The 20969-nt window shown below is 37.2% G+C and overlaps 6 protein-coding genes and 1 long non-coding RNA gene across 9 annotated transcripts; 2 read left to right on the plus strand and 5 right to left on the minus strand.

Annotated features, from left to right (window-relative positions):
- Nucleotides 1-580: 580 nt before the first annotated feature.
- LOC145737385 (glucose-fructose oxidoreductase domain-containing protein 2) lies at nucleotides 581-2136 on the minus strand. The gene is made up of 5 exons (XM_081992059.1): nucleotides 1671-2136; nucleotides 1441-1589; nucleotides 1113-1384; nucleotides 862-1060; nucleotides 581-803 (listed from the first exon to the last, which is right to left on the minus strand). Exons 1-5 carry the CDS (start codon nucleotides 2042-2044, stop codon nucleotides 631-633), a joined length of 1167 nt encoding a protein of 388 aa, XP_081848185.1. The 5' UTR covers nucleotides 2045-2136; the 3' UTR covers nucleotides 581-630.
- Nucleotides 2137-2426: 290 nt separating this feature from the next.
- Nucleotides 2427-4987, plus strand: ldbr (lariat debranching enzyme). The gene is made up of 5 exons (XM_081992040.1): nucleotides 2427-2716; nucleotides 2776-2927; nucleotides 3686-3926; nucleotides 3983-4312; nucleotides 4367-4987. The coding sequence occupies exons 1-5, from the start codon at nucleotides 2520-2522 to the stop codon at nucleotides 4944-4946; spliced, it is 1500 nt and encodes a 499-aa protein (XP_081848166.1). The 5' UTR covers nucleotides 2427-2519; the 3' UTR covers nucleotides 4947-4987.
- A 1404-nt stretch (nucleotides 4988-6391) lies between these two features.
- Nucleotides 6392-13488, minus strand: Usp10 (ubiquitin specific protease 10). Its single transcript, XM_081992036.1, has 10 exons — nucleotides 13314-13488; nucleotides 12856-12997; nucleotides 11992-12798; nucleotides 11248-11449; nucleotides 10945-11194; nucleotides 10809-10883; nucleotides 7934-8098; nucleotides 7647-7875; nucleotides 7424-7587; nucleotides 6392-6569 (listed from the first exon to the last, which is right to left on the minus strand). The coding sequence occupies exons 1-10, from the start codon at nucleotides 13329-13331 to the stop codon at nucleotides 6480-6482; spliced, it is 2142 nt and encodes a 713-aa protein (XP_081848162.1). The 5' UTR covers nucleotides 13332-13488; the 3' UTR covers nucleotides 6392-6479.
- On the minus strand, nucleotides 8369-10785 carry LOC145737401 (uncharacterized). Its single transcript, XR_014180366.1, has 2 exons — nucleotides 10572-10785; nucleotides 8369-10530 (listed from the first exon to the last, which is right to left on the minus strand). It is a non-coding gene; the product is annotated as an uncharacterized LOC145737401 (long non-coding RNA).
- A 165-nt stretch (nucleotides 13489-13653) lies between the features above and the next one.
- Nucleotides 13654-14491, minus strand: Tcs5 (TP53 regulating kinase). The gene has a single exon (XM_081992070.1). It carries the CDS (start codon nucleotides 14380-14382, stop codon nucleotides 13705-13707), a length of 678 nt encoding a protein of 225 aa, XP_081848196.1. The 5' UTR covers nucleotides 14383-14491; the 3' UTR covers nucleotides 13654-13704.
- On the minus strand, nucleotides 14491-16000 carry Rtc1 (RNA terminal phosphate cyclase 1). Its single transcript, XM_081992060.1, has 4 exons — nucleotides 15377-16000; nucleotides 15163-15267; nucleotides 14904-15103; nucleotides 14491-14848 (listed from the first exon to the last, which is right to left on the minus strand). The coding sequence occupies exons 1-4, from the start codon at nucleotides 15855-15857 to the stop codon at nucleotides 14495-14497; spliced, it is 1140 nt and encodes a 379-aa protein (XP_081848186.1). The 5' UTR covers nucleotides 15858-16000; the 3' UTR covers nucleotides 14491-14494.
- Nucleotides 16001-16066: 66 nt separating this feature from the next.
- Nucleotides 16067-20962, plus strand: ArfGAP1 (ADP-ribosylation factor GTPase-activating protein 1). 3 transcript variants are annotated; one of them, XM_081992053.1, is made up of 10 exons: nucleotides 16068-16292; nucleotides 16643-16810; nucleotides 16870-16983; nucleotides 17039-17283; nucleotides 17340-17454; nucleotides 17505-17627; nucleotides 17734-17793; nucleotides 19707-19894; nucleotides 19943-20035; nucleotides 20089-20962. In XM_081992053.1, exons 1-10 carry the CDS (start codon nucleotides 16233-16235, stop codon nucleotides 20222-20224), a joined length of 1302 nt encoding a protein of 433 aa, XP_081848179.1. In that variant the 5' UTR covers nucleotides 16068-16232; the 3' UTR covers nucleotides 20225-20962. The 3 variants fall into 3 exon arrangements, with proteins under 3 accessions (XP_081848181.1, XP_081848179.1, XP_081848180.1); XM_081992054.1 differs by having other exon boundaries at nucleotides 17505-17594; XM_081992055.1 differs by lacking the exon at nucleotides 17734-17793 and having other exon boundaries at nucleotides 16067-16292; nucleotides 17505-17594.
- Nucleotides 20963-20969: the final 7 nt, after the last annotated feature.

Raw genomic sequence — 20969 nt, forward strand, 5'->3', positions numbered from 1 at the left:
ATCTTGTCAAGTAAGGGAGTAAATTAGGGTGAAAGCAGCGGGTGTCTAAAAATTGCGATTTTATGGGGAAGCAACTTTGAGGCCCTCTAGCGGCCAAACGGTGTAATCAATCAACTCATGTAGAGACATTTTTGGAAAGATTGAAATCTGCTCATCCTTTTGTTTTCTATGACATTTTGACGTAACTTGTCAATTAAGCGAGTAATTTAGGGTCAAAACCGCGGGTGTCATAAAATATGTGATTTTATGGTAAAGGAACTTTGACGCCCTCTAGTGGCCAAACGGTGTAATCAATCAAATCATGAGGAGACATTTTTGGAAAGCTTGAAATCTGCTCTATCTTTTGTTTTCTATGTCACTTTGACTTAACTTGTCAATTAGAGGAGTAATTTAGGGTCAAAACAGCGGGTGTCAAAAAATAAGTGATTTTATGGTGAAGGAACTTTGACGCCCTCTAGCGGCCAAACGGTGTAATCAATCAAATCATGTGGAGACATTTTTAGAAAGCTTGAAATCTGCTCTATTTTTTGTTTTCTATGTCACTTTCACTGTCTTTTCCGCTGGGATGAAAAGTACTGGAGAGTCATAAAACAAAATTATATTAAAAAAATTTCCTTCAAACTTGACAAGTTAAGACATGGATATTGCTGTTCGTCGAACTACTGCACTCAGTAATTCATTTTTGTCCGGCTGTTCAGTCATAATATTCACTTTGATCCACTGTCTGGTCTGAGATGACTGTTTTATGGCACTCAAAACAGCCTGCACGTATAATCCGTCTTCGAAATTGGCCGCCATTGATACTGATGATACACAATAATTTTTTCATAGAAATATTCCAGTGGCAAGAAGTAATATTACCTGGCTCTTTAATCCATCCAGTCTGATCACTTACAGGTAAAAAAGCTTCTCTAAGGGCTGCAACCATTTTGCAAAGCCCTTTAATGAATGTTTTTGGTAGTACCGAATTGGGAACTGGACATTTTAAGTCTTCAACATCCAAGTAAATTACTTCCTCCGAGTTTTTGTCCTTACACCCAAACAGATCACCACCGCGTACCTAATAAAACCACCTCTACAAGGACTAATATACATTTTAAATTACTTATTACCACTAAATGGGCTGTACTACTGCAAACCATAATTTCTTGTTGAAACGTGCTACCAACTGTATGACTGTTAATGGTAACAGTAACCAGAATGCCACTGTGCAATTCCATTTGAAAAGCGCAAAAATCAGGCGCCGTTATCTGGCGAATGCCTTTGATTACTTCAGTATGTTTAGTAAAAGTACGGACGACGCCATGCACCCTTACAGCCCTTTCACCAGTTAAAAACGTTACCAAATCTACTATATGACTGCCAACCAGATTGAGTGTTCCCCCTAGTCATTTTATTACATTTTAATAGTTGTAATAAAAAAAATTTCAATAGTTTTACCCCCCATAACACTGTCGCATTTCCAATCAAATGCGTCCATGTCTGTGAATAAAGAGCCACTTTGTACTCTAATATCAATTAATGTAATAGGTGATCCTAAATAGTTGTCCTCCAGTTTCTTTTTTAATTGTATAAATGCTGGTAAAAACCTGCAATATCAACATGATAGTAACAAGCACCCACTGTGACGTCATTGACAGTGTGTCATACATAACATGTGATTCACCTACCTGAATGAATGGTTTATTAGAGATATAAGAGATGGATAGTACTGGCCTGCTCTAACCATTTTAAGGGCGTCAGACTGATTGAGACCAGCTGGTTTGTCACAAACAACATGTTTACCAATACCCAGAGCTTTAACCGAGATTTGTGCATGTAAATTGGGCGAGCACAGCACAAATATCAAATCGACATCTTTCCGCAACAAAACGTCGTCGATTTTGTTGGTGAAAAATGGAATATCCAAAGTTTTTGCGGTTTCCTGGGCTTCCTGGATTGTTCTACTCCATATAGCCTCGATTTTAAACCCATTTTCTCTCAGAATGGGAACTAATACTTTAACGACTGGACCCGTTCCGAACACTCCAATGCCGGGTAGCATTATACAGCTGTGGTAGATATTTTACAGTTTTTCTAAAGTATTAATAATAAAAAAACAAACTAGTAGTAAACAAAACAGCTGTCAAAATTTATTGAGGTTAAGTCAATCTTCTCTTATTTAAACCAGTGTTGCCGTTTGTACTTAGCTTTGTGACGGACTATATTGCTGGTAGGTAGTCCAAAATTTGCCAATTTGTAGCAGAATTTAAAATATTAGAAAATACCGGGTATTAGTAGTGTAATTGGCGGCAATTTACATACATAATGCATGAGAAATTGACGTTAAACACCAAAACGCACTTCAGTCATTTTGTGGTGTGGCGGATTATCTAAAGATGTGAACGGCAACACTGCTTTAAACACACATAACCTCAAAATTACAACGCAACGAACACAAAGCGTTGTTTACTTGTGTCTTGTTTATTATCAATTTTTAGCTTGAATAAAGAACATTTCCTAAAGTTTTTCGTGTAATCATGAAGATTGCAGTTGAGGGTTGTGCTCACGGTGAATTGGACAACATATACGCGTCAATCAATGAAGTGGAAGAAAAGGAAAATATCAAGATTGACTTGTTGATATGTTGTGGAGATTTCCAGTCTTCAAGGAACACGGAGGACCTTGCGTGTATGGCGGTGCCCCCTAAATACCGTCGTATATGTTCTTTTTACAAGTAAGTCTGGATTAAATATTACATAAATGGGTGCTAGTCGCTAACTGATGCTATTTTAGGTATTTTAGTGGCGAAAAAAAAGCTCCAGTTCTTACAATATTCATTGGAGGCAACCACGAGGCCTCCAACTACTTACAAGAACTTCCGTACGGGGGTTGGGTGGCTCCTAATATTTATTACCTGGGTTATGCTGGGGTCATCAATATTGCAGGTAGGTAAACTAACCTAAAAGTGCAGCAGTTTACACCGTTTTTCTTTGTTATTATTGGCAATGTTGCCAAGTCAAAATATCAAAAATGGTAGATCAAAACAAATTCATTCATTTTACATTATTATACAGGGTGTCTTTAAATAGTTGTCAAAATTTTTAATCCTTGATTCTCGCCATAAATAATATAAAAACTACTATATTTTTCATTTTTTTTTTAATAATAATTGTTAGGTCACGTGGTTTTAAAGGATAATTTAGCTAAACAGTCACGTGAAAAATTGTCAAAATCATGAATTTCAACAACACTCTTTATATGGAATACTAATTGAATACCCTGATTTTTGCAACTTTAGGGCATAATTTGACCAGTTTTGAAATTAGTGACAGTTGTCATGTGATTATAGAACACTAGTTAGCTAGACGGTCACGTGACAATTACCAAATGAAAACCAAATACTTTATAGTTATGTACATATAATATCCCCCCTTGTTTATGCACAGTTTAAGTCAAAACAATATTTTTCATCAGTGTTGCCAATAATTGCAAAACTTCCAAAGATTACAGACAAGAATTAGATAATGTTTAAATCTATATCTATTAATGCTGTCACGTGATTGTTCATATTGCATTTGCTGATAACCAATCATCACCTGTTTAGGGTCAGCGGTTAATTAAAGAAATACAGTAGGGACGTGTGACGTCATCAGAAAGGTGGTCACGTGGTCAACTCAGTTGAAAATACGGTAATTTTTTTTAGGTGTCAGAATCGGAGGTATGTCGGGAATTTATAAAAGTCGCGATTTTCTAAGAGGCAGATTCGAAAAGCCCCCTTACGACGAAAACACTAAACGAAGCGTCTATCACATCAGAAACTTGGACGTGTTCCGATTGAAACAACTGTCCCAGCCTATGGATGTATTTCTGTCACATGACTGGCCAACTGGCATTTACCACTACGGAAACGTTCAGAAATTGCTAAAAAGAAAGCCATTTTTCAAGTTTGTTTTATTATTTAATGTATTTGAGTTTATATATAAATAATTGGGATTTGCAGAGATGAAATTGAAGCAAATCAACTGGGTAGTAAACCGTGCGAGGAGTTACTTCACCATCTTCAGCCTAAATACTGGTTTGCCGCTCATCTTCACTGTAAATTTGTTGCGTTAGTGCCGCACGATGACAAACCATCAACTAAATTTTTGGCGCTGGATAAATGTTTACCGAGAAGACAGTTTTTACAACTCGTCGATATTCCCCACGATAACGAGAAGAAAATTGAAATTGAATACGATTTAGAGTGGTTAACTGTTCTATTTCTAACCAATCATTTACTGAGCGTCAAGAATGTTAATACTTATATGCCAGGACCTGGAGGAAACGAGCGGTAAATTAACGAAAGAATACTAAATTATCAGTTTAACAGTTTAACAATTTTTAGGTACAATTTCACACCGACTGAAGAAGAAAAATCGCTGGTTTTAAACAAAATGTGCAATAACTTAAAAGTACCAAAAAACTTTAAACCCACAGCAGTGGCGTACCAACCGGGAAGCGCATTAAAACCCGTTCAACCTCAAGCCAAACTAAACCCGCAAACCGTTGAATTATGCGAATTATTATCGATTGACGATCCGATTTGTTTAATTTCAGAGCGACAAGGACTAAACATTAGCGTGGACGCCAGTTTTTTCGAAAATTCCACCTTCCTCGACGATACGGACGATTCGAGCGATTGCGCCGACAAAAAAGCGGTTACGCCACTGAAACTACCCGAACCCAAGTTGGACAGTGTGGGGGAATGTAGTGTATTGCTGAGTGACCAAATCGAGGAACGTTTAGCAATGAGTTCGGACTCTTTAGATGAAGGTTCGAGTAAACGTTCCCCCAAACGGTGTAATTTAGAGACTGAAGATGGGGGTTTAAGTGAAACGAGCACAGGACCGGACAACAGTACACCAACGACGAAAAAGTTTAAAAGACGCAATGCCAGTATATACAATAGTGAAGAAAATAGATGATGCTTGTTTAAATAGACTTTATTAGATTGTATTTGGATTAATTTGTGTAATTATTGTGTGTGCCCCAAATTGCATCATTTAAGACACTTTAAGTGGTAGCAATGCGTTATACGTTATTTCACCACCTACACATGGAAAAATAACGGATAACGGCTTTAACGTATTGCAGAAAACAATAGGTATTCGGTACAGTCAGAGAGAAAAGCGCTGTCAAAGTTTGAACTGCCAAAAACACAGTTTGAAAAGACAGTGAGAAAAAATCGTCTGTTAAACTCACTTGGAGTGAGAAAATGACAGTTTTAAGTACATTTTTGGAATCCTCATTAAATTTCTTATCCAATAACCTAAAAAAAATCACAAAATTCGGTACAGTCAGGGAGAAAAGTGCTGCCAAAGTTTGAACTGACAGAAACACAGTTTGAAAAGACAGTCAGCGACAAAATCGTCTGTTAAACTCACTTGGAGTGCGAAAATGACAGTTTTATCCACATTTTTGGAATCCTCATTAAGTTTCCTATCTACTAGCCTAAAAAAACACTAAAAAATTGAGTATAGTCAGTTAGAAAAACAGTGTCAAAGTTTGAACTGCCAGAAACACAGTTTGAAAGGACAGTCAGGGACAAAATCGCTGGTAAAACCCACTTCTAGTGAGAAAATGTTTGATTTAAGTACATTTTTGGAATCCTCATTAAATTTCCTATTCAATAGCCAAAAAAAACAAAAAACATATCGGTACAGTCATGGTGAAAAATGGTGTCAAAGTTTGAATTGTTAGAAACACAATTTGAAAGAACAGTCAAGGACAAAATCGCCTGTAGAACCCACTTGGAATGAGAAAATGACAGTTTTAAGCACATTTTTGGAATCCTCATTAAATTTCCTATCCACTAACCTAAAAAAACACTACTAAATTGAGTACAGTCAGAGAGAAAAACAGTGTCAAAGTTTGAACTAACAGAAACACAGTTTGAAAGGACAGTCAAGGACAAAATCGCCTGTAAAACCCATTTGTGGTGTGAAAATGACAGTTTTAAGCACATTTTTGGAATCCTTATTAAATTTCCTATCCACTAACCTAAAAAAATATCACTAAATTCGGTACAGTCAGGGAGAAAAGTGGTGCCAAAGTTTGAAAACACAGTCAGCGACAAAATCGTCTGTTAAACTCACTTGGAGTGAGAAATGACTTGGATGTCGTGACTTATATTGCCATTTGATATTTGAAATAGCGTATACCGTGTAAGGTAAAACTTCAAGTAAAAAAGTCAATTTAACATAAACGCAAAATTCTTAAATACGTACGTCATCTTAAGTATTACGTATTACTTCTGTCAGTTAAAATGTCTATTGTGAGCTAGATTGTGGGTACGTAATCTTTTTACTTTTGAAATTGACGATACTGAAAATTGTACTAAATTTATAGGTTTTAGTAAAATAGAAAACAATTTGCTAAAAAATATTACATATAAATTTATTTAATAAAATAAGATACTTAATAGTAGTTAACAATGTATAGGCCAATTTATAAAATTATTACCTACTTCTAATAGTATCACTACGACGATAGAATAACAAATAGGGCACTCTAGTTCCCTGAGGTTTTAGTACGTGTTCCTCCTGAACCTGCAAAAAAATGCGCATTAAATTTGACGTTTCAATTAAAATGAAACAAATTAGGCAGCAGGACCAAATGTTGGTCGATAACGTTTCCTATGATTATTTCCTTCCTATCAATTTTGACCAATCGCTATCAAGAATTAGTATAACAAATGTAAATTTTAAGTGGAAAAATCACTAAACAACTGTCAACTTAGCTGTCAGCAGTTTTTCCGGAAAAAAAATTGCACACTCCTCACAACAACATAAAGAATAGTGTTACCCTTTCTAGCTTGAAAGTTATTGTTCTTATTGTTTTAATTAAAATAAAATGTTTATTTAACTCAGGAAATAATCTTACCAAATATCCCTCGTGCATCTAATTTTTCCTGTGGAAAAATTAAATGCACTAGGGATATTACCCCCGAAAATAAAAATTGGGTATGCAGCCCGCCGAACATGCAGTGGTAACGCGGGTTGCCGTGCATCGTCTGACCTGCTAGTGCACCGCCTACTTTACTAGAAAGCCTAGAAGGTGCTTGTCAACTATTGGCTGGAATAGTGGTGACCGGAAAATATGGAGGACGCCATCTTGAAGGCGGCCATAAGAATTTACAAAGTAATCATCCATATCTCGGAAACCAATGAAAATAGATTTTTTCTAATTACGTCGTGTTCTACGTAAAGAAGTGCCTCAATAATGTCTTAATTTCAAAAATCTCTTTGGCTTTGTTAAAGAGTGTTTAAAATGCAGCTTGTGACGTTTTCCCAATTTTCCGAAAAACGGAGAAAGATAATTTAATTTGGAAACTGGAAATAAGTTTCACAGAAAATTCTCTAAAACTCTCCCCATTTAACCGACTCTGTATAAAACAAATTACCTGTTTGACTGAAGCATCGTCGTATCTCAACCAACTACTATAACCCACATGAAAAGCATCAGTGAGGTAATGTCCTTTCGATGCTTCTTTACCGTCATGGTACACCACAGCAAACAGTTTGTATTGTTTCTCCTTGGCGTTGGTGGTCTTGACCGACAACAGTTCTGCGTACGTCACACGTCAATACAATCAATGGAAATGCAAATTAAACGACAAAACTTACTTCCTTCCAATTTTAAATCGATGGGAAACTCCAACGCCTTGACGATTTTCGTGCAGCCGTCCAGCTTAAAGTCGAAACACTTTAAATGCAGAATCAGCACGACGGGCAGTTCGTCCAACATCACCTGTTGCCACGCCTCCACCTCCTCGTTCGTTTTGGAGGAGGTGAGTCCTTCCAGTTGGTTTTTCGTTGTCAAGGCCTCTAAAGCTTCCTCGACAGTCTTAACTTTCTAAAATTCGTTTTTTTTTTTGTTTTAATTAAGCCAACCAAGACAGTACGAGTACTACCTCAATATTTAGGGGCAACGTAAGGAAAGGCTGAGTGTTTTCAGTCATTAAGCCACCGGCTCGGTTTATTCTCGACTTGAGGGAACCACCGAATATGTCCGTGATTGGCGTTCGCTCAAATTCCGTCTTTCTCAGCACCACGCCTTTGTTTTTATTACCCATAACCTAGAATGGGGATTAATTTCAAGGTAAAACCATAGAATAGCTATTTAACAAGAAGGGACACTGAACTGATGTTTTAAAACAATTATTTGATGTGTGTCTGAGATATGGCAACGTTCTTCAACAACCTGAACGATCAACCAATGAAACTCCTGATATTCAACGATCAAAGCCGATATCAGTCGATTGTCTTTATCTTTGGTAGGAAGAGTCCATCTCACTCCAATTCGCTTTCTAATTGCAACTGTCTCTTCTTGTTCAATAGCTATTCAATAAGTAATAAAAGCAACCAATCTTTGACAGATTTCTTTCATGCTTATTTCTTCTTTTTGTGCTTAATTTATTTTTTGGGGGCGTTTTGCTGCTATTTTTTGTATGGAGAAATCAGCCTAGAAGCTTCCAAAAGCTTTTAGAACAATCAAACAGCTTCCATATGCTTCTAGAGCAGTTTAACAGCTTCCAGAAGCTTCTAGAACCGTCTACAAGGTTTCAAATGTCTTAAAAACAGTCCAGAACCTTCAATGCTCTTTAAACTGTTCATATACTTTCCAAATGCTCCTAAAGTAGTTTTAAAACACTACAAAAATTCCAAAATGCTTCTTAAGCAGTAGAAAGGCTTCCAAAACAGTCTAGAAACTTCCAAAAGCTTTTAGAACAATCTAAAGGCTTCTAAATAATCTTCAATTAGTCTAAAGGCTCTCAAATCATTTCAAGGCAGTCTGAAAGTTTCAGTATGCTTCTAAAGCAGTTTCAAAGCTTCCATAAGTTTCTAGAACCCTTCATAAGTTTTCAAATGCTTCAAAAGCAATCCAAAACCTTCAATGCTTTTTAAACTATCCAGAAACCTTCCAAATGTTCCTAAAGTAGTCTAAAACGATTTTAAAACACTACAGAAACTCCAAAATGCTTCTAAAGCAGTCGAAAGCCTTCCAAAGTCTTTTAGAATAGTTTAGAAGGTCTCAAATCATTTCAAGACAGTCTAAAAGTTTCCGAATGCTTCTAGAACAGTTTAAAAGCTTCCAAAAGTATCTAGAACCGTCTACAAGGCTTCAAACGCCTTAATAGCTGTCTAGAACCTTTAATGCTCTTTAAACTGCCTAAAAAACCTTCTAAACACTCTTCAAGTAGTTTAAAACACTACGGGAAGACCAAAATGCTTCTGAAGCAATCGAAAGGCTTCCAAAACAGTCTAGAAACTTCCAAAAGCACTTAGAACACTCTAAAAGTTTCAAAATCATCTTCAACTAGTCTAGAAGCTCTCAAAAAATGTCAAGGCAGTTTAAAAACTTTCCAAAAGTTTCTAGAACCCTTCTGAAGTTTTAAAATGCTTTAAAAGCAATCTAAAACCTTCAATGCTTTTTAAACTCTCCAGAAACCTTCCAAATGCTCCTAAAGTAATCTAAAAAGGTTTTAAAACACTAGAGAAACTCCAAAGTGCTTTTTAAGCAGTCGAAAGCCTTCCAAAAGCTTTTAAAACAGTGTAGAAGCTCTCAAATCATTTCAAGAAAGTCTAAAAGTTTCAGTATGCTTCTAGAGCAGTTTAAGAAACTCCAAAATGCTTCTCAAGCAGTCGAAAGGCTTCCAAAACAGTTTAGAAACTTCCAAAAGCTTTTAGAACAGTCTAAAAGCTTCTAAATAATCTTCAGTTAGTCTAGAAGCTCTCAAATCATTTCAAGGCAGTCTAAAAGCTTCTGTATGCTTCTAAAGCAGTTGAAAGCCTTCCAAAAGCTTTTAGAATAGTCTAGACGCTCTCAAATCATTTCAAGACAGTATAAAAGTTTCTGAATGCTTCTAGAACAGTTTAAAAGCTTCCAAAAGTATCTAGAACCGTCTACAAGGCTTCAAATGCCTTGATAGCAGTCCAGAACCTTCAATGCTCTTTAAACTGTTCAAAACACTTTCCAAATGCTCCTAAAGTAGTCTAAAACGATTTTAAAACACTACAGGAACACCAAAATGCTTCTCAAGCAATCGAAAGATTTCCAAAACAGTCTAGAAGCTGCCAAAAGCTTTTAGAACACTCTAAAGACTTCTAAATAATCTTCAACTAGAAGACTTCAAGAGCAGTTTAACAGCTTCTAGAACAAAGTACAAGGTTTCAAAGGTCTTTAAAGCTGCCCAGAACCTTAAATACTCTTAAAGTAGTCTAAAAAAATTTCAAAACACTACAAAAACTGCAAAATGCTTCTAAAAAGCGAAACAGCCTTTCAAAACAATCTAGAAACTTCCAAAAGCTTTTAAAACCGTCTAAAAAATTTGAAATGCCCTTCAACTAGTCTAGAAGCTCCCAAACAGTTCTAGAACCATCTAAGAATTCCCCAAGCATTCCAGAACCGTCAATATGCTCTTTAAACTGTCCAAATACTCGTCAAGTAGTTTAAAAAGGTTTTAAAATACTACGGGAGCTCTAAAATGCTTTCCAAGCAGACGAAAGCCTTCCAGAACGGTCTAAAAGTTTCCAAGAGTATCCGAATACCTCTAAAGCATTTCAGAACCTTCAACATGCTTTTTAAACCGTCCAAACGCTCCTCAAGTAGTTGAAAAAAAGAAAGTTTCAAAAAATGTCTAGAACTTAAAAAGTTTCGCATTTCTGAAGGAGTTTTGTGCTTTTTTAAAGCTTTTTACACGATTTTAGTGCTTTTTAATCCGGACTCTAATGATAACTCTATTTTATGATTAAGCAAATACTGTTTCACTTTAGAACACTACAAACCTGCCAAGTGTCATCGTCCTGTGACGTAGCTTCCTCGTTTGCAGACTTGTCAGAAGTGTTAACCAGTTTCATCAACTAAAAACAATAAACACAAAGTCAGTCCGTCAAACTGACTTACAACAAAGCAACAACAAACCTCAAGCATTTCGTCACTCAAATGGTTCAACAAACAGCCCAAAAACTCCTCGGCATCCTCTTGTCGTCCCTCCATAAGGTCAGTTTGTAGTCCGTGCAGTATTTTGTAGATCCAGGACGGTTCGAAGGGTATGTCGGTGTTAATGAGAGCGCCTTGGTCCCGTTTTTGGTCCTTTTTACCACCCTCCGAGCGTCGATTGTTGACGCGCATGTTGGCCGGTAAAAGTTTGTACTCTTTCGCAAACTTGCACCTTAACAATTGAAAGGATAAAGACGAGAGTCGCATGGAGTTAAAAGCGCTTACATTCCGTCAATCACCGGCGTTGGCTTTCTTTTAGCGTTTGACGTGATATTTCCCGCTAAACCGCTCAGCAAGTTGTACATAGGAGGACAGGCGATTAAGGCTTGTAGAATTGAATTGATGTAGCAATAGTTGCTCTGATTAATCAAACCTCTAGGCTGGAGACTTATAGTTCTACCGTCTACAGTGTATTTTTTCAGGAATTCTAAAAAATAGATTATCCTACAATCCCCAAGTACAAAGAGCTACAAAAGTTATTTAAGAATAGTAGAGAATGGAAGTTGTAACGAATTTCATCCTCTACAAGATTGTATTAAGGTGTTTTTGCCCTTAAGGGCCTCCTTAAGGAGTTACAAGACCAAAAAGTGATGGATGCACCAAACTGGTTTTTTTAAAAATAACTCCATTTTGACTGAGCATAGCTTTGTTATTTAGGGAGCTACAAAAAAGTGTACAGAATGAAAGTTGTAGGGAATTTCATCCTCTACAAGGTTGTATTAAGGTTCATCACTCAAAGTTTCTGCAAAACCAGTCATGTGACCAACTATCCTCACTTACAAAGTTTTCTATCTTTGTCAAGTGCATTAATTCCCAATCTTAGTATTATATTAAATTTACATACTTACAGGGGAAATCAAACAAAAAAGAACAAGTAAATAACGCGTGACGTAATTTGACAGTTGACACAAAATTCAAACCCCACTTTTTGCTAAAGCAGTCACATGACAAACCAAAGTATTCACTCACCTCCCATCCGATAACAATCAGGATCAACAAAATGGCCGCGTCTGGGATTCTTAATGGGACAAGTTGCCTCAGCTGAGTTTTTACTCACAACATCCGGTATTTTGGCAATACCGTTCACTCTGCCAGCTGCCGTTCCCGGTTTGGCACCCTCAAACAAACTGGCAAAAGACTTTTTGGTCGCCCACACACTTTCCTGCTTTGGTGCTTCTGCTGTGACATTTTCACTCGGTTTTTCCACGGGCACAGCCTGGGGCTCCACTGGGTGTTGTAGATTTTTTGGTGTGAAGGCCGGACTATCTGCCGAGAGGGAGGAGGGCTGTTTTGTGCTGACCGGCAAGATTGGTTCCAATTCTGCACTTATTTGGGGCTCTACTACAATGTCGTTCTCTATGTAGGTCTGACTGGCTGTCTGGTAATTAGGTGCATAAAAGCTTGCGTCCACAGCGGGTGAGGGTTGTAAAAACACTGTTTGGGCTGGTGGTACTCCATAAAATACTGCTGGTTTGGCTGGATAAACTGGGGGTATGTAGGTGGGGTATGAGGCTGGGGCTACATCAAGATGAGGGGGACTTGCAGCAAAATTACCATAATGAACACTGGGAATTGTTGTGACAACAGTAGCAGGGGCATAATACTGTGGAACTGGATTATAGAACTGATTGCTTGGATGTGCATTAATGGGGCCATTTAGAGAGTTGGCAGATACAACTGGAGGCAAATTGTTATTCGATTTTGATTTGGATAAGAACAATCCATTTTCTGGGTTTACTCTAGAGGTTTGAACCTCAGAATTTGTTGTGGAATCTCCTAGAGGAGTAAATGTGACTTATTATTGGGAAACACAGTAAACTACTCTAAACTTACCTTCTACCGCACTGGCTTTGGAGCTTTCATCACCAATGAACCATGGGAATTTAAAATTAGACTGTGAGGGTTGTAGAGAGGTTAGAACTTTACTTCTTTCATACTCATCTACTCCACTTAGGTCCAAAAATTCCAAACCAAACTAGACAAAAACAAGTTAATTATAATGATGAACAACTCTTTGTTTATGAATCTACTCCTTTGAGTAGATAAACAGAGTAGTGAAGCTTCCATTAATGATACCATAAACAACGGAAACATGCTTTATCAACTAATGGTAGGTACTTAAAAAGAATATCATTTAGACCAAGCAAATCTTTGTTTGGCTTCAAATAACAAAGGGAACGTTATATAATAATTAAAACCACACTACATAAACTAAAAATAACAACTATATGCAGATTAAACACTACCAACGGCGTGGAATCTGGGGGGGTACGTATTTGAAGCATACTTACATTATCTGCGTTAGCCATTACACGACTTTCGGACCGGTTAACTGCTAAAAATGCTCAATTTGCATTATGTTAATAAAGGGCACAACGAAATTAACATTTCCCACAACAATTTTTGCACGAGGGTTAAGTTCTCACGTTTCCTTTCTCCCCTACAAGAAAACTGAACATTCATTCAAAAATGAACATCAAAAATGCTTGTTTGCTGTCATTTGTCAAATTTGAGAAATATAGTGGTTTCTCTTTTTAAACAAACATTAAAAAAAGATAAACCAGGTTTGTTCACGTGACCGTATTACTAAAGTAAAACTTTACATCACGTGATTATAAAAAAAGGCATATGTATTAATTAATAATAATTTTATTGTGTACATTAATATAAATTAACAAAAATTTATCCAACCATTGTCCTTTTTCTCCCTCTGGCTCTGACATCCTCATACTTTGCCAGGACTTCCTTGCATCCATTCCTGTAACTGGTTTTATAACCATCCAAAATTTTAGGCATTATTTTCTCAGCCACCGCATGAGTACTAAGCAAAGCCCTTTCTAGCACATAAAGGTCCACGCCTTTATCCTCTGCACTTGGATCGACATGGGCCAAACCAAAGTCAATCAAGAACAACCTCAAATCAGTTAATGTACTAAACTCATCAGTGTTGTGCTTGTTTACCAGAAGAATATTGGAAGAGGTTAAGTCGCCGTGTATGATGTTGCCCTGGTGCATTTTACCCAAAGTGTGTCCAAGTAGCTGGGCCACGGCAAACAGGGTGTCCAAGTCGGTTTGCTCGATGTAATCCTTGAAAACTATGCTGTGCGCTAAATTTTCCATGAATATCATTCTTCTGTTATAGTCCACAAGGTAAATAGTAGGAGTGAAGATTCCAACAGATTTGCACCGTACTATAGCTTTAGTTTCGGCTTTCATTCGTTCTTTGGTCAAAGTTTCGTCCAGGTATTTATGTCGGTACTTTTTAATAAACCGTTCTTTCAGGATGGTTTCTTTGCCTAAGTAGGTGCCTTGGTAAAGTCGGGCTTCAGCCCCTTGTTTAATCAACTTAAAACCTTCCATGTTTACATTCAACTATTTTAGGTTATGTATGTTATTTTTCTGTGATCTGTCAAAACTCTCATTTGGTTACGGTGTTGCCAGATGTGTTTAATGATTGACAAAGTTAGGTTAATTAAATAGTTCTTTTATTTATATTACTATATCCTATACCAACGCACGTCAACAAAACTTTACTTGAACCGGTACCCTCTTGTTCATCCTCACTTTCGTAATGTTCAATTTTAAAGGTGACCCCAAAAAATTCCCTTAAATTCCTCAAAAACCCAATAGAATACTCAGTCAAAGGGCCCAGAATGACTTTAGAAACGTCTTTAGGACCCAAAGCCATGTTCAATATCGTCACAGCCTGACTGGACGAGTCGGTGACGCCTCCTAGATAAATTTCGTACAGCAATCTTTGAGCAGCTGCCACTCCTACATCCTCAGGAATTGAAGGTTCTTGACCACTTGACACATCATTTGAAACCTGTCAAAAAATTTAATTACAGCAAGTTTGATAGGGAGGGTAACAAAAATAGTACCTGTTCTGCGGAGTATACGATTCCTTCCGTCGTTTCGGCGTATAAATGCATTCCAAATCCGGGACTTTTACCAGACTGTGGTCCTTTACATTGGTCGGTGCTTATAAAAACGTCAGGTAGAAAGTTAAGCAACACCCCTTTGGCTTTATCAACCATACGGTTGGCCATGGCGGGAGACACTCGTAAAGCATAAGCTGTGCCTTGAAAATGCTCAAAATTTAAAACTTGGAATTTTTTTATTATAAATTATTTTAAATACCTCGAACCCTTTTAATCATGCCGCTATTCAACAGTTGAATAGGCCTTAATTTGGTTCTAACAGGGCATTTGAACACTACTTCACCTCCCCCCAAGGGCAGCATACCTGTGTTTAAATTAAATTAAATAAAACTTGGCAACATTGCAAACAAAAATACTACATTATGACAGTGACAATTAAAGTTAGGTTAGAAAACTAACAAATAAGAACTTACCCCTCTTTTTAATTTTGAGCTCCAACCCCTCATCATCCACTATGAATCTTTTCAATGTTTGCATGAATGAGGTTTTCAAAATGTCCACTGATGGATCAATGTTATTGCTGGTCACACCGTGCAGTGTGACATTTAAAGGTTGCTTACAGAAAAACCCCAACATAAACAGTACTTCCAGGTAATAACCTAGACCGCGCCGAAGGGAACAGTTGTGTTCTACAGCACCTCCAAACAACAATCCTGGCTGGAAGTACAGCGCCGTACCAGTCTCGTTCAGCTCGATCACTGTACCGTTAGTGATTTTGTCTAACAATCTGATTAGGCTCACTTCAAACTCGCGAAGCCCTGGCTCATCGTCCAGGGCCCTGATTTCGGTAATTTTCACTGGTTTCCCGCTTAGAAGCGACAAAACGAGGCGCTGTTTTAAAAAGTTGCAACCTTTATAAAACAGCGTGTTGCCCTTTTTTACTCCGGTAGACATTATTGTTGGGGCCACTGCAGTGTTTACACTTGAAAATGAACGTGTGACTTTTGGAGGTTATGATCAAATTGTCTTCTTTACCATCACTTAACCTATCTTTGTCTGGTTGTTTCGTTAGAAAAAGACAGCCAATAATCGATATATATAGGTTACGTCACAAAACGTCAACGTCACTGCTTCCTGTGGTGCCTTTTTTCTTTTTTCTAGGCAATCTCCCCTACTTTAATTTCCACGTAGACTTTTTAAATGTTTTCTTTGTTGTTGCTAATGCAGGAATAGCTGTATCGGAGTATTTAGGGATTTTGTGTCCACTGTCCGGGCCTTTGGTGTTATGGTTATTTGGTAGCGCCGTAGGAAAGTTCACAGCTGGAAGCGATGGCTAGTCCCAGGACTAGACGGGTTTTGCAAGAGTTGAAGCCCCACAACGAAAACGATGTGAGTTTTCCCGTTTGTTTACAATAAATTTCAATTATTTTACATTCACAAGTTTTGGCTTGAGATTAGAAATTTAGAACTTCCATATGGAGTTATCTGGGGATTTGTACAGACCTCAACTCTTAAAAGTACTATTGTTTAGTGGTAGGTTCCAAAAGGGCAGTAAGGGTTATCTATAAACTGCTTTTTTTCTGATTGGTAGTTCACAACACAATAGGGCAGTGCTTAGGAACTGTTTTAGTCTTCTGGACAATGTCTCTGCTAAATAATAGATGGAGCCTCTAAACCAAATTTGACAGTTGGTCATTTGGAGCAACTGTCAAATTACATCATAATCAACTTGTTTCCAGAAATGTTTTGAATGCGGAACGCATAATCCGCAATGGGTGTCTGTAACTTACGGCATATGGATTTGTTTGGAATGTTCGGGAAAACACCGAGGCCTGGGGGTGCATTTATCATTTGTTAGGTCAGTTACCATGGATAAATGGAAAGACATCGAGTTAGAAAAGATGAAGGTCTTCATCCAATCTTCAGTATTGCAGAACTGTTTACTGAAGGTATTCAAAATTTCTAGGTGGGTGGGAATCGAAACGCTCGGGTATTTTTCGAGGCTCAACCAGACTGGGAGGACACCATGACGATCCAGCAAAGATACAACACAAAAGCGGCAGCGTTGTACAGAGATAAAGTATGGGGTTTGGTTGATTTTAGGCAACCAAAAATAATCTAAAAATTTTAATTAGATTCAAACCTTAGCACAAGGAAAACCTTGGGACGAGAAAAAATCCCCAGCTCAAAAGTATTCCAGCGGTTATATACCGTCAAATGTTACAAACAATTATTCCAACTCAAACTCCTCGTATCAGAGTTACAACAGCACAGAAAGTAGTTATCAGGGCGGCTACCAAAACTACAATTCCCCAGAGTTTAAAGATCAAAGAGATCAATTTTTCGCGAAACGTCAAGCTGACAATGCTAATAAACGAGAGTGAGTGCGTAGTTTACTTCAGATTATCTTTAAATTAAATTAACTTAACTTCACAGTGATTTACCACCGAGTCAAGGAGGGAAATACAGCGGATTTGGATATACTAAAGAAACACCGCCTCGAAGCCAGTCGCAAGAATTTGTCGATACGGCATTATCCTCGTTAGCCAGCGTAAGTTTAACCACCCTGTATTTATGGGTGTTGTTTGAGTTGTTTTGTAGGGATGGTCGTTCTTGTCGTCCTCTGCAACTAAAGTAGCCAGCAAAGCGACGGAGAACGTGGTCAAATACGGAGGAATCGCCTCACAGAAGGTAGTTGATATTAGTGCTCATGTGGGCGAAAAGGTTTGTTTGGTTGCCCGCTTTCTTTTTTTTTTTTAAAACGCCCTCTGTGTTTTTATTTTTAAATTACTTTCTGTTAAGTTATTTTATTGTTTTTTTGCAAATTTAGGTGAAAGACGGCACTTTGGTTCAGGATGTTGGTAGTCAAGTGTCCACTCTGGCCAATAAGGTAACACAACACGCTTTTTTTATTTAATTTATGCAAGTGTGGACGTTTTTTAAAACAATGTTGCCGGTAAATTGCAGCCAGAGATGTAAAAGCTTTTTTTGGAAATTTACCGGAAAATTTTTCTGTCAAACTTGTCTTTGTTATTGTCGTAGATTTATCTTATATGTGGTATACAGGGTGATCAAAAGACAGTTTCAAGGGCTACAAATTGGTATATTGAACCACCCTGTAACTGTCAAAATAACAGAGTTATGGGATGTCACAGTAAAAACTGTCAAAATCAAACTTTACTACAAACAACTCAGTTAAAACAGTAAATAACTCAGTTTTAGGTAAAAATGCTATACAGGGTGGTCAAAAGAGAATTTCAAGGGCTTTAAATTGGTGTATTGAACCACCCTATAATTGTCAATACAATGGAGTAGTTTACAGGGTGGTTCAACGAATTTTTAACATCCTTGAAATTGGTTAATTTTCATTTTATAAAAAAAAATACCAAAAAATATGAATATTGTAGATATTTGCATATAGCTTCTATTCCTAGATTATGCACCGGTATACAGGGTGTCCCAAATTTAAACAACAAATCAAACTTATAATTTTTTATTCGATTTTTGGAATCTACGTCAAATTCTAGACCTACTTGATGTAAAATGTTTGTATCGATATTCAATTGTTTTTGCTCTAACAGCCTACTTTGACCAACCTCCTCGAAAACAGAAATTCCCAATTTGAGCGAAATTTTGATGCACTTTTCTAGAAAATCGTCCATAACTCGCTTATTTGAAACACCCTGTACAAAACCACCGTTTAACAAAAGAAAGCTAATGAACGGGGCTATCACGTGACGTTGAGCGGGCACGGCTAAGTTGCCCCGTTTAGCCGCTAGAGCGCGTCAAAGTTGACTTTCTTTTTTTGCAGTTTTTGTTCAATATCTCAGGAACGTTTCAGGTTAGAGATTTGACATTGTTACCACAAATGCATTTCGATGGGATGCAACTTTTACCTTCTATACACTTTTTTTGGTACCACGCACCGTTTGACCTTGAAAAATTAAAAACCAAATTTGTCAAGAATTTTCAAGGGTGTGATACCTTCTGATTTTTTTCTGAAAATTTTTTATTTTCAAAATTAACCTCAACTGCTTAAATACCTTCAAGTTAATAGTACAAAAATGACTTAAAGTGTCATTTGTCAAAATGTCATTTTGCAAGGGTGCCACGCCCTAAAGTGTCAAAATTGACATAATTTCAAGGTCATCTCCGAAACGGTGCCAGTTTGAGCAAAATGGACGTTAGATTTGTGTTCCCCAGGTGCAAGTTAGTTAAAAAAATCACTTTGATTGAAGAAAATCCAAAATGGTCGCCGTTAGTATAGTAAGCCCAAAAAATCCCTAATTTAGATTAAATTTTTGTGCACTCTTCCAGAAAATCGTCCATAACTCGCTTATTTGAAACACCCTGTATAAAACCACCGTATAACGAAAGAAAGCTAATGAACGGGGCTATCACGTGACGTTGAGCGGGCACGGCTAAGTTGCCCCGTTTAGCTCCTAGATCAGGTCAAAGTTGAATCTCAAAAACGTTAGGGATCTGCAAATTTTTATCACAAATGCACCTCGATGGGATGCAACTTTTAGCTTCTATACACTTTTTTGGTACCGCACACTGTTTGACCTTGAAAAATGAAAAACTACAATTGTCAAGAAATTTTTTTATTTTTTATGTACAAAAATTGTAAAAAATGAATTATTTTAGAATATTCATATTTTCCAATTTTTCCGGAAAATTACCAAAAATATTCTACATCCCTGATTGCAACAGTGTTGGTAGTTGCAAGCAAACTGCTTTTTTTTGACCAATCACAGTTGCGATTTGCGCGTAAATGTTCAACATTTTGACGTTTTCCATAAGATGGGCGAACTGGGTCGAAAAGGATGGAAAGAAGTGAGCGGCACCGCGCCCACCCCCGGACCAGGAGGATACGGTCAAGTAGGTGGGGAGAATTTCCATTCGCCCGGCGAACGGTCCTCTTTAGTGGGCAGCGGCAACGGTTATGGAAGAGAGGAAGATTGGAGTACCGGCAGCCAACAGGGCTCCAAGTAAGTTGGAAATTTGTCTGTGCTAGTTAATAATCATTTTAATTTCAGGGCTTCCAGTCCAAAGTCTCCAAATAATTGGGAGACATCTAGTTGGGGTTATCAGAATGACACTCCTTCAGGTGGTTATCAGTCAGATTACAGGTGATAATTTATGCACAACAGTGCTGGAATAAAAATTAAAAAACTTTTTCCAGGGACTATTCATCAAACACAAGCGTAGCCACATCACCGACAGACAACAAACCGCGAAAAGAAAAGAAGAAAGAGACAAAGAAACCTGCCGATGATAAGTGGGGAGACGACGAACTGTGGGAAAGTCTAAATAACTAAACCGATTGGTGTGGAAATATTGTGCCAATTTCCCATCGTGCTGATTGGTTCTAGATAAGTAATTTTAAACTTTGTATCCTTCTCGATACCAGAAGAAAAACGCATTTAACTGTCATTAAAACTCAATGGGCCTATCCCACATATCATAAATTTTTGTTTTAATGACTGGAATCGAAAGAATAGGATCAAAAAACTAATTTTTCATATTCCTGAAGAAAAAATTATGGTCGTAAATGTTCCTACATTAGTTTGAATTTGTCCATTAAAATTAAAAGATCTGTTTTGGCGCGCATGTACGTAATTCTGGGCGATTTTATTGGCTGTTGCACGCCATCTGTTTCACTTCTTGTCGCTGATTGGTTGATAGTGTAGTACGTCACCGGCGGTGGGCGTTTTAAACATGAGATTAATGTAGTTTTTATCGTCATTTTTTTTCTATTTAGACTTAATATTTTTGAAAACAAAAAAATACGGGTATAATATTTTCAATCCGTCTTTGTAGTTATGAAATAAAAAAAAATTGTGGGACAGGCCCATTTTTAAGTTTCTACCTGTTCAGTACTTTTTTTAAGTCATAAATGTGTCAACGGTGCGTAAATGCATACATTTTGTTGTGGGTTACTGTTGTATATATCTTGTAGGTATATTTATAATTTTTAAGTGAAAAAAACGTGTATAATACAAACTGTTATGTGACCTCTCGTTATACAAATAATATACACGTTAACTTATTTTCAATTTTATA

The sequence above is a fragment of the Ips typographus genome, linkage group LG13 (assembly GCF_016097725.1).
Source record: "Ips typographus isolate SLU linkage group LG13, UJ_Ityp_2.0, whole genome shotgun sequence".
NCBI lineage: Eukaryota > Metazoa > Arthropoda > Insecta > Coleoptera > Curculionidae > Ips > Ips typographus.

Bases quoted from the DNA above. Each gene is read 5' to 3' on its own strand.
- LOC145737385 (XM_081992059.1), bottom strand. From the start codon at position 2,044: ATGCTACCCGGCATTGGAGTGTTCGGAACGGGTCCAGTCGTTAAAGTA. The intron at 1,590-1,670 runs GTAGGTGAATCA...TTGATATTGCAG, and splicing joins CTAATAAACCATTCATTCAG to GTTTTTACCAGCATTTATAC. The intron at 804-861 runs GTAATATTACTT...GTGTATCATCAG, and splicing joins TGGATGGATTAAAGAGCCAG to TATCAATGGCGGCCAATTTC.
- ldbr (XM_081992040.1), top strand. From the start codon at position 2,520: ATGAAGATTGCAGTTGAGGGTTGTGCTCACGGTGAATTGGACAACATA. The intron at 2,928-3,685 runs GTAGGTAAACTA...AATTTTTTTTAG, and splicing joins TGGGGTCATCAATATTGCAG to GTGTCAGAATCGGAGGTATG. The intron at 3,927-3,982 runs GTTTGTTTTATT...TGGGATTTGCAG, and splicing joins AAAAGAAAGCCATTTTTCAA to AGATGAAATTGAAGCAAATC.
- Usp10 (XM_081992036.1), bottom strand. The intron at 12,799-12,855 runs GTAAGTTTAGAG...TTACTCCTCTAG, and splicing joins CAAAGCCAGTGCGGTAGAAG to GAGATTCCACAACAAATTCT. The intron at 6,570-7,423 runs GTAATTTGTTTT...ATTTTTTTGCAG, and splicing joins ACGATGCTTCAGTCAAACAG to GTTCAGGAGGAACACGTACT.
- Tcs5 (XM_081992070.1), bottom strand. From the start codon at position 14,382: ATGGAAGGTTTTAAGTTGATTAAACAAGGGGCTGAAGCCCGACTTTAC.
- Rtc1 (XM_081992060.1), bottom strand. From the start codon at position 15,857: ATGTCTACCGGAGTAAAAAAGGGCAACACGCTGTTTTATAAAGGTTGC. The intron at 15,268-15,376 runs GTAAGTTCTTAT...ATTTAAACACAG, and splicing joins GCTCAAAATTAAAAAGAGGG to GTATGCTGCCCTTGGGGGGA. The intron at 14,849-14,903 runs GTACTATTTTTG...ATTTTTTGACAG, and splicing joins TCGTATACTCCGCAGAACAG to GTTTCAAATGATGTGTCAAG.
- ArfGAP1 (XM_081992053.1), top strand. From the start codon at position 16,233: ATGGCTAGTCCCAGGACTAGACGGGTTTTGCAAGAGTTGAAGCCCCAC. The intron at 16,811-16,869 runs GTCTTCATCCAA...CAAAATTTCTAG, and splicing joins TCGAGTTAGAAAAGATGAAG to GTGGGTGGGAATCGAAACGC. The intron at 20,036-20,088 runs GTGATAATTTAT...AACTTTTTCCAG, and splicing joins GGTTATCAGTCAGATTACAG to GGACTATTCATCAAACACAA.